Here is a 10,919-nt window from a genome sequence, read left to right on the forward strand (position 1 = left end):
GATACAGGAGATCATTCCAGATACAGGAGATCATTCCAGATACAGGAGATCATTCCTGATACAGGAGATCGTTCCTGATACAGGAGATCATTCCAGATACAGGAGATCATTCCAGATACAGGAGATCATTCCTGCTGACCGCAATAAGTCTGTACAATAACTCACCTCTGGCAAAATCCATCACGTAAAAATAACACTGTTGACTGTTTCTTGGTTGTTTGTATATAATATATATAGATATATACTGTACTGTATATACTGTGCATCTTATATTTTATATTTATATTTTATATTTTTACTGCTATTTTATTGTTTTTCTATTATTTCTATTATTATCTTATTGCTTCTGTATGCTGCTGTAGCGAAAAAATGTTCCCCTCGGGGATGAATAAAGTAACTACCTAACCTAACCTAACTTCATTCATCATACATGCATCAGTTCTCTGATCACATTAATACTTCATGTACGAGATGTTTCCTCTGATCCACTTCTGTATGAAATGTGTTGCAGACTTTTTCAAGTGTATCAGACAGAAGTCATGTTGTTTCTGTTCTTTGCTTTTACACAACTCCGTTGATTTGCTTGAACTGTTGGCTGTCCGTGAATAAAACACCACCTGAACTTCTGTAGTTCCATCGTGGGCCGTTGACAGTGAACATTCAGAACTTGTTGGATGTGAAGATATTTTTTGTTTTATAAGATATTGCTGTTAAAATAAAAGTTTAATCTGCTGCTAACATGCATCTGTGCTGGTTCATCTCAGGATGAACACCACGTACAGCGTTTGGAGAGTGGATGATGGGTTCAGCTTTTTTTCATCATATTTTAGACGACATGCTATAGTGTGACTTTTTCTTTCATATTTTGGACGACAGACTGAAATAACTGAAGCAGTCCTCTAATGTAACTCAACACACTCCTCTGCTGTTGGAGGCAGTGAGGTGTGTGTGTGTGTGTGTGTGTGTGTGTGTGTGTGTGTGTGTGTGTGTGTGTGTGTGCAGCCTAGTTGTGTGGCTCTAAGTCAATCCACCAATAGAAACTCCCATCTCCAGCGTATGTCCCGCCCACTACATTACATTTCATTTATCTGACTCTTTTATCCAAAGCGACTTACAATAAGTTCATTTCAACCATGAGGGTACAAAACCAGAACAACAAGAATCAAGAAAATATAATTTCTTCCAGAAAGCCAAACTACAAAGTTCTATCAGTAAGTTCCATGTTAAGATACTAAAGTTCTACCGTTCAAGGTGAAGTCTGAAGAGGTGTGTTTTTAGTTTGTGGTGGAAGATGTTCAGAGTTTCTGCTGTCCTGATGTCGGTGGGGAGCTCATTCTACCATTTAGGAGTCAGGACAGCAAACAGTCGGGATTTAGTAGAGAGTTTAACTCAGTGAGGAGCAACAAGCTGATTGTTAGAAGCAGAGTGGAGGGAGGGGCTGGGATGTAGGGTTGGACCATGTCCTGGATGTAGAGGAGGAGGAGGAGGAGGAGGAAGAGGAGGAGGACGAGCGGAGTTATCGGGCTGGGATGTAGGGTTGGACCATGTCCTGGATGTAGAGGAGGAGGAGGAGCAAGAGGAAGAGGAGGAGGACGAGCGGAGTTATCGGGCTGGGATGTAGGGTTGGACCATGTCCTGGATGTAGAGGAGGAGGAGGAGCAAGAGGAAGAGGAGGAGGACGAGCGGAGTTATCGGGCTGGGATGTAGGGTTGGACCATGTCCTGGATGTAGAGGAGGAGGAGGAGCAAGAGGAAGAGGAGGAGGACGAGCGGAGTTATCGGGCTGGGATGTAGGGTTGGACCATGTCCTGGATGTAGACTGGACCCGATCTGTTCACAGCACGGTACGCAAGTACCAATGTTTGGAAACTGATGCAGGCAGCTACTGGTAACCAGTGAAGGGAGCGGAGGAGGAGGAGGAGGAGGAGGAGGACCGGAGTAGTGTGAGTGAATCTAGTGAAACTCGTTCTGAGTATTCTCCTGATGTTGTGCAGCATGTATCTACAGGAACGTGTTGTTGCAGGGAACTCAAGATGTAGGTTTGTTACTTGAAAGGAAAGGTTATTAAATTGAAAAGAAATGTTTGAATTATTATTTAATTAAATAAGTGTAAGAACAGATTTGTTTCTTTTTATATATATATATATATATATATATATATATATATATGTATATATATATATATATATATGTATATATATAAAAAGAAACTAATCTGTTGTGTATATATATATATATTATAAATATACATAATATATATATATACACACACTTATGTAAATAAATATTCTCAGTTTATATATTTTGACTTAAACAGGGCGAGAAATTTGCTCTCAAAACTGTTTTCTTTGCTTGACTAATAAAGACAAACACACTTATGTTTGACTTGTGTACTTGTACATCCATCTGTAGTCCACTGGATGGACACGCAGCAGGAGACCTGCAGGCTGTTTAACCTGCTAACATGAGAATGAAGACGATGCAGAATTAACTGCTGTCTGAAGATTATCACATCACACCTGCAATTAGTCATCAAACTTTATTATAAGACATTAATGTGGGTCATATAAAAACAACGTTGTCAGAATAGTTGTTTTTTGTATTTTACATGTGGAGCTGAATGTGTTCTCTCGGCCTCAGACCTGAGCAGGAAGGATTCAGGCTACATGATTGACAGCTCGGCCATCTTCCAACACGTTTCCTCTCTGTGAAGTCTCCGTGTTCTCAGGCTGACGTGGAGAGAAATAAAACCTGAAACCTGCAGAGTGGAACTTTTAACGACGTCTCCTGTATGGGATGTGAACGCCCCCCCCCAGCTATTAGCGGTCTGATCCACAGCTCCGTCCCGTGTCTAACCAGCATGGTGAAGCCTTGTTGGGCTTCAGTGGAACAGACGTGCAGCTTTAAAGTGGAAGTTCGGAGAATCACAGAAAGTGCAGGTTTATTGAAAAGACATCGTTGAAACTTGACTTCAGGTCGACAACAACTTTCACACACACACACAAGTATTTACAGAAGAGGGTTGACGGCGCTGCAGGGTCAGATCTTGTCGATGCTGGCGGCCGGCAGGGTGGATTTATCCAGGTCATCGAAGTACAGGTGGGTCATGGCCTCGCGGGCAGAGATCCTTTTGGGGGGGTTGTAGGTCAACATTTTCTGCAGCAGAGACAAGACAGGGAGGACGAGGAGACAAGTTAAACCGGCTGCACAGAGAGGACAGGCTGGAGGACAAGATGTCTGCTGACCATGATTGACAGGTCTGTCTCGTCTGGTTCAGACATTTACAACCAGAAAGCCTCCGAGCCCGTTTTCATCACCAAATAAAACTCTGGCGCACCGGAGGAAACCGGACCAAGAGCAAAAACAGGAAGTTATTTGCAGGAAATGTAGCCTTCACAATAAAAGTTCCTAATTAAATGTGATTCCATATTACTGGATGTTAAATGAGTTTTCTCCACACGTCCAGTTGTCAGAGACGTCTCTTTGTTGGTTTCATCCAGCAGGTCTATGTGTTGAATGAACATGAATTAAACAGCATCTAAAGCTCTTATTTTGAAAGGCTGATGTAGTCCTTGTTTCTATATTCCAGTCACAGACGGTCTGTTCTGGAAACATACACAGCTTATGATTATATTTTGTAACTTTTAACACCATGGTTTTTCAATAAATCAATCTAAATAAATGAATAAAGAAAAAAAGGCTAGAACAAAAGTATTTCTGTGATGTGCAGCATGGAAGTGATTACAGATTTATAGTATGGTATGTCACAAAAAATATTGCATTTTTGTTTCTGGACTTGCAATGTTTTCTGAATTCAAGCAATTTTACACAAGAAACTCACTTAAAACTTTGTAAAAAAACGACATTGCAATTTTTCAGAAAATCTGCTGCAAACAAATCAAACATTTTGGATCAAAAGAATCAGAAAAAAACTCAGTGGAACTCTGGAGGGACGTTCGGCACACAGGTCACATTTAAAACCCATTTTTACTGAAGCGTGTGAAGAGACGATCAGCTGCAACATTAAAACTACTGCCAGGTGAGTGGGTCACCTGTCAGTGGGCGGGGTCTATCAGATGGAAGCAGGACAGACGGGCAGATTAGCTGTCCGAGTGACTTTAGAAAGGACCAAACAGTGACGGCTGGCGGACCGGGTCAGAACATCTGCAGACCGTCAGGTCAGCGCCGACTACAGGTGCACCCAGAAAATTTAAATAGTTCAGAAGCCGCTGTTCAGTAAAGAGTGACGAGCTTTTCACACAATCTTAATGCCGTGAATCCACGCCGATACAGCAGGGGGCGCTATGCACCTTCAGATTAGATCCAATAACTCAAAAGAAGTTCTGTTAAATCAGTTTCCTGTTTCTCCAAATGTAGAGATCAGTAAGAGAGCGTCCTGAAGTGATCACATCGTTCATTAGAGACTCAGGACCGGTTCTAAAGGACCGGTTCTGATCCACAGCCTGTCACACTGTCAGCTGTCGCTCTCACTGCATGTTCCCAGTTTAGATGCTGTCTGCTGCAGCTGCTGGAGTTCTTACCGCCAGCAGGTCCAGCCCGTTCTTGTCCAGGTTCTTCACCATTGACGACAGGTTGCCGGACTTCCACTTGGGGAAGGTGTTCTTGTAGTCGGGCAGACTCTCCACGTCGGGCCACACGTCGTTGTTCGGGGTTCCCAGAGTCCTGCAGCAACAAATGACAGCAGGATTCAGAGAGGAGAGAACCTGCAGGCTGGACGTAACCATGGAAACAAACAGCAACTCAGGAACACCTGAAGAAGAACTGATGAGGGTTTTACAACCGTGGTTGGAAGTTTGTCGTTAATTAAGGTTTTCAAAAGATCTGAACTGGCTAAAAATTATACACTGCAGATAATATTTGATTAAATATCTCTTATCAGCTGACCAGAACCTTTTAGAAGCGTTAATAGTTGAGACGTTTATTGTTAGCCTTCTTTATCCATCACACACACGCAGCTTTGATGAGTGTTTGGGTCGCTGTCCTGCTGGAACCAATCAGCATCCATCAGTGATGTCATCAACTATCAGTGATGTCATCGTTGGTTTGTGAACGTTATGAATCCTCCAGTTCAGATTCTGTCCGTCACCATCTTGTTAGTTCAGAGCGGTTTGGAGCAGGAAGTGACCATATTTGGACGAGCTGGGGGAGGAGCCAGAGGTGGATCTGACCGATCTGATCGGAAACCTGACGATACTACGTCCCGCCCACCGATAGCTGTAACCTGACTGCACCACAGGCCTGTCAATCAAACAGACACGCCCCCAAAAACAGGTCTTCTTGAATCTTCTTTTCTAATGAATGAGGGATTATTTTCAGATGGACCTCCAGAAAACTAATAAGAAGGAGTGACTTTAGCTAACAACACCGAGATAACTGATGGACACATTTTATTCACTTTGGATTTGATGAGAGAAGTTGAATGGGAGTCTATGGAGCCGGAGGCTTTTTGGAGCCGACCTCTAGTGGTACTCGCTGGTATTGCAGTTGTCTGTGGTCCAGATGAACGAGTCATAAGAACGCTTCTTGTTTGGCAGCAGAGCCAAATTACCGCTTTCTGATTGGCTGCTGTTTTTGATCAATAACATGTCACATATTTAACTTTTGCATGTGTTAAACTCTCAAACTGAATTTATTCCCTGAGAAACTGAAGTTAATGATGTTCCACCTGTTCTGTTAAATCAAAGCTGTTATTTCAATGACATGCTTTTTTTTTTTTAATATATGAGCCTATATTTTAATTAATGGGGACAGTAAGAGACCTGGATCATGGATGAGGGGGGTGTTGGATCAGAACCACTGATGGACAGTGATGTGATGTTTATATTGTTGTGGACTGAAAGGCTTCTGTCCAATAAAGACATCAGATTTACTGAATCTCAATGTGGAGGTGAATTTTCAGAAACCATAAATAAATTCAAACTCCCTTGTTTTTGTATGGATGTGGTACCCTGGTTCTGCCCAACATCAGTCCCTCATGTCATCATGATGCCCGTGTGTGTGTGTGTGTGTGTGTGTGTGTAAACATCTGCCCACAGCTGGGAGTCCGTCATGTGTGTCTACCTGAAGATCCTGAAGAGCTGGTCGATCTCGGAGTCTCCGTGGAACAGAGGCTTCTTGGTGGCGAGCTCGGCGAAGATGGTGCCGGTGCTCCAAACATCAACGGGGGTGGAGTACCGGGGGGAACCCAGGAGGACCTCTGGAGCCCGGTACCACAGAGTGACCACCTGACACGACAAAGTTTCATGCAGCTCGGTGATGGTCTTAAAAGGCGTTTAGACCATGTTGTGTGGGAGAGTCCTCACCTCGTGGGTGTAGACCCGGACGGGAACACCGAAGGCCCGCGCCAGCCCGAAGTCGGCCAGTTTGATGACCCCCTTGTTGTCGATCAGGAGGTTCTGTGGTTTCAGGTCCCGGTGCAGCACTCGACGACAGTGGCAGAAGTAAATGCCCTCCAGGATCTGGTAAAGGTAGCTCTGAAATCACACATTCAAATATAATATCATTCATCTTTAAGATATTTGACAGGATTAGGTTTTTTTTAACATGGAAACTCTGAAACACTTTACAAACTGTTGACACTCCAGTTCAATCTTTTTCTCACTGTATGTGTATGTGTGTGTGTGTGTGTATATATGTGTGTGTGTGTTCACTAAACAACAACAGATAACACGTTAGTCGAGGCCGACTAGATTAAAGAGCTCCCGTTTCACATTAAAGGTTGTGCATGTTTGCATGCGAGTAAAGAGGATTTAAAAGCAGCAGCTGTTTCGTGTTCCTCAGAGATCTGCAGGTTGTTTTGTATTCGGCTGCAACAGATTACAGAAGGTTGTAATCTGGTGTTTGAGTTGGTCTCCTGGTTCACACGTCTGGTTTCAGATGGAAAAGTAAAACGCTGCCTTCCACTCGCATCACCGGGTTTTTTTGTTTGTTTGTTTTTTCATGTGTGCCGATTTGGAGACAACATTAAACTCTATAAATAATACAACTGTTGTCACAGAATGTAACATTCCCGGGAGGATCTGCTGAGTCACCTTCACCAGCATGGGGTCCATGTACTGGCCGGAGGGGATGGAGTCCAGGTACTTCTTCAGGTCCATGGACAGGAACTCAAAAATGAGGTAGAGACGAGACTCCTGCATCAGGACATCCAGGAGGCTACACAGAGACAGACACAAAAGATGACCAATAAACCAGCGAGCTACACTTTTCACCAGGAAATCAAACACATGAACGTAAGTTAAAAACAAAAACCACACAACCAATCACAGAATAACTCTCCAGTTTAGCTTTTACATGCGTCCCTCCTTCAGTTATAATAAATAAATAAATGTAATAAATGTAGTTTAACTGCCGTGACGGAGGTGAATCTCAGAACCGGGCCGTGAAAACCCGATCGGTACCCGCTGCAGTCAGTCAGCACCAGTGTGAGCGAGGAGGGAACACTGGAAACATTAAGCTCCGGGTCGGGTGACGTCTACGGTGAGACGTGATGAAACGGGTTTACAGTGTCGAGCTCAGCTGAACTGGACAGGAAGTGGAGACATTTCCTGGTGGCTGTAAAGCAGCTGTTTCCTGAATAAAGACTCCGTCTGCGTTACTTTTTTTTTTTTGTCAACCTCTTCTGTAATTTCGGACACAAATGAGACCCCCAGCTGTGGAAGAGCGCCGCCCCCTCACACAGTTCACTGAGCCACCGCAGCGCAGAACCCAACCCGCTCAACTCTGCTAGAATAATTCAGTAATTTCAGTCTGAACCGGTGTGATCCGGTCGGGTCTGACGGTTCAGGTTGAAAACTCACAGGTTCGAGCGCCCATTAGCCGGAACCTAATTAAACTATATCGACATGAAAAGTATTATCTCACTTGAAAATATATCAACACGCCTTAAAAAGGTGATCTACTAGCCAGCCCTTCTGGGTGGAGCTGCCTGTCTGACAGAGATTGTTGTGTGAAACTTGAGTGACAAACCACGTATTAGTGCCATAAGTCAGTAAAACCTCCAGTGGGACGCCAACATCCTGATGAATTAACATTTACAGTGGTAGACCGTCAGCAATCTGTGCTTTACTATTATTTCCTACTTATTATTCGTACCGTACGACGTTGGGATGCTTCAGCTCCTGGAGCAGAGACACCTCCCTGACTGCCGTGCTGGGAACTCCCTCCTCCTCACTCTCCAGCCGGATCTTCTTCATCGCCACCACCTGCCCGGTGGCCTTGTGCCGGCCCTTATACACCACCCCATAAGTCCCTGCAAAAAAAACAAAATAAAAGCACATTTAACTCCCGGATCCTGCAGCTGAATGTTGGAGCTTCACAGACTGACGGACGAGCAGAGATTAAAACTCGAGGGCCGTTTCCACTTTCTCTGAAAATCTGATTTTTAAAGGGGCTGCGAGCAGGATTTGTGACATCACAAATCTTTTGGAAGCTGATCCTGGTTCAATATTCAACTTAAACAAGTACATGGAAACCTTAAATTTGTATATTCTGGAGTTTTTAAATGTTGGAGAAGGAGGAGACGTCATTTCAAAGATTTTTAACGAGATAATTGAATTTTTCTGCAGAAAAAAACCCAGATAAGACACAAAATTATTATTTGAGTCAATTATTATTCTAGAAGTTTCTGTCCATCGTAAAACACGTCTGGAGACTTCTACATATAAAGTTGCATTCAAGCCGAATGAGATGAAACCTCCACCGTGTGTCTGGTGAGACACACCGAGCGCTCTGTGGGCCGAGCCGGCCAACTTCCTGTGTAGCTCTCTGCTCACTTCAATGGGGAGAAAATAATTGGATCGTTTGGTTCTTCTGGACTTTTCAAAAATGTTCTCAGAACAAATTCAGATGGTGGAACGAATCACTTCGTGTACTAAATAAATGATCCACCGTTTTACAGCCTGAACGGTGGCGACAGAGTCGGCAGCGGAGGACTGAGGGTTAAAGCCGGATCTCTGGGTGCTGAAGACGAGGAAAACACGAGATTATTAACCATTTTGAATTTTGTAAGCATTGAAATCTTTTGGGAAATCTGCTCGGCCAATTTGATCTTAATTAAACAAACTGCCACACGTCAACAAATGAGTCCAGCAAAGGCAAGTAAATGACAGGTGTTACTGTTCAGGTGTTTTATGTCACCATGTGGTTAAATTTACTGAAGTATTATGATCATTTCAAAAGAGTCCAAGACACCAGAGCAGCTTGACAGTCCTGAAACTGCTGGTACAGTATAATCACGATGAAAAGACATTCACAGATTAACCTTACTTCCATAAAAACCTGGAAGATTATCACTTCGATAAACACATTGAAACTCACCTTCTCCGATTTTCTCTATCTTCAAGTAGTCTTCCATTGTTGCCTGAAAGAAAAGACACGTTGTGGTGTTATTTTAACTTCTCGTCAGCTCATATTTCTACATGAACACTTATTCGTGACGTTGCGACGTCAAATATGTCGCAGAATGAACGAGGCTGTGGAAGTTTGGAACAATTTACACAAACACAATTAAATTCGGCAAAAATCATGTAACGAACTTCATTCGACCGCCGGCTTTTAATTAGAAACACATTTCAAGCTGCATTCAGATTAGATTGAACTTCCGCCGTGTAACGTGAAAAGGTTGGAGCTGCTCGGGTGGAGCTGCTCGGGTGGACTCGGGGACTCACGTCCAGGTTGGAGCTGATTTTTCGGTTTTGGCCTCAACATGAGCCGATAACAGCGAAGCGGCCGTTACCGCCGCCGTTTACTCGTGAAGCACCAACGTTAGCTCACCGCTAAATCGTCACCTGGATTCGGGTTTCTAACGAACACTTTCTGTCCGAGCTGAACGAGCCGCGTCTTCAACGAACCTGACAACTCATTTAATGCACGTTTAAACCGGTTTAGTGCGAATAAAACTCACCGAACCGCGTCTGCTCTCTGCTGCTCGGACTGCCGCTGGAATGATGACAGACTCTTTTGAATTCACCGCAGTACAGCAGCGGTTCAAAACGCACCAATGAGCTCGCGCGATGTATTTCAAACCGGCCAATCAGGGGAGGGAAGACTGCCATGTGGGCTGAGCGGGAGACGACGCGCCGCCGCTGTTGGACTGTGTTGTGTTCACTGGTGCTCGGATATATATCATCCTGACCGTGTTCCTTCAAACTGAAGGTTTTCAAGCAGTGTCGCGTGTCTGTCGCAGTTTATCAAAGGAAAGCAGGCACCGTGTGAAGCTCCCGTACAACGAGCTGGATGGACTCACATTAGTGGTCATACGGGCTTTTATTTCGATCTAACTAGCAGTAGTGCTGCATTAGTGGCCAATCTGCCGGCAGCACCTGAACGTGTCTGTAGTTCTTCTCACCAAGTGTTAAATCCTCGACGTCACACAGTGTATAAATATCATACAGTGTGTATAAATATCATACAGCGTGTATAAATGTCATACAGTGTATAAATGTCATACAGTGTATAAATATCATACAGTGTGTATAAATATCATACAGCGTGTATAAATATCATATACTGTGTATAAATATCACATACTGTGTATAAATATCATACAGCGTGTATAAATATCATACAGCGTATATAAATATCATACAGTGTATAAATATCATACAGCGTGTATAAATACCATACAGCGTGTATAAATATCATATACTGTGTATAAATATCATACAGCGTGTATAAATATCATACAGCGTATAAATATCATATACTTTGTATAAATATCATACAGCGTGTATAAATATCATATACTGTGTATAAACATCATACAGCGTGTATAAATACCATACAGCGTGTATAAATATCATATACTGTGTATAAATATCATACAGCGTGTATAAATATCATACAGTGTATAAATATCATATACTTTGTATAAATATCATACAGCGTGTATAAATATCA

At 43.2% G+C, this 10,919-nt stretch overlaps 1 protein-coding gene across 1 annotated transcript; it reads right to left on the bottom strand.

Annotated features, from left to right (window-relative positions):
* Nucleotides 1–2,524: 2,524 nt before the first annotated feature.
* cdk1 (cyclin dependent kinase 1) lies at nucleotides 2,525–9,985 on the bottom strand. The gene is made up of 8 exons (XM_069174724.1): nucleotides 9,925–9,985; nucleotides 9,339–9,381; nucleotides 8,115–8,271; nucleotides 7,052–7,175; nucleotides 6,323–6,493; nucleotides 6,081–6,244; nucleotides 4,541–4,682; nucleotides 2,525–3,155 (listed from the first exon to the last, which is right to left on the bottom strand). Exons 2-8 carry the CDS (start codon nucleotides 9,373–9,375, stop codon nucleotides 3,039–3,041), a joined length of 912 nt encoding a protein of 303 aa, XP_069030825.1. The 5' UTR covers nucleotides 9,376–9,381; nucleotides 9,925–9,985; the 3' UTR covers nucleotides 2,525–3,038.
* Nucleotides 9,986–10,919: the final 934 nt, after the last annotated feature.

Source organism: Embiotoca jacksoni, unplaced genomic scaffold (genome assembly GCF_022577435.1).
Source record: "Embiotoca jacksoni isolate LCO1_2020_lvr unplaced genomic scaffold, fEmbJac1.0.p SCAF_60, whole genome shotgun sequence".
Classification (NCBI taxonomy): domain Eukaryota; kingdom Metazoa; phylum Chordata; class Actinopteri; family Embiotocidae; genus Embiotoca; species Embiotoca jacksoni.

Excerpts from the sequence above, each read along its gene's own strand:
- cdk1 (XM_069174724.1), bottom strand. The coding sequence starts at position 9,375 with ATGGAAGACTACTTGAAGATAGAGAAAATCGGAGAAG. Across the intron at positions 4,683-6,080 it reads CAGCTCTTCAGGATCTTCAG|GACTCTGGGAACCCCGAACA; the intron begins GTAGACACACAT and ends TTGTTGCTGCAG. Across the intron at positions 3,156-4,540 it reads ACGGGCTGGACCTGCTGGCG|AAAATGTTGACCTACAACCC; the intron begins GTAAGAACTCCA and ends TCTCTGCTGCAG.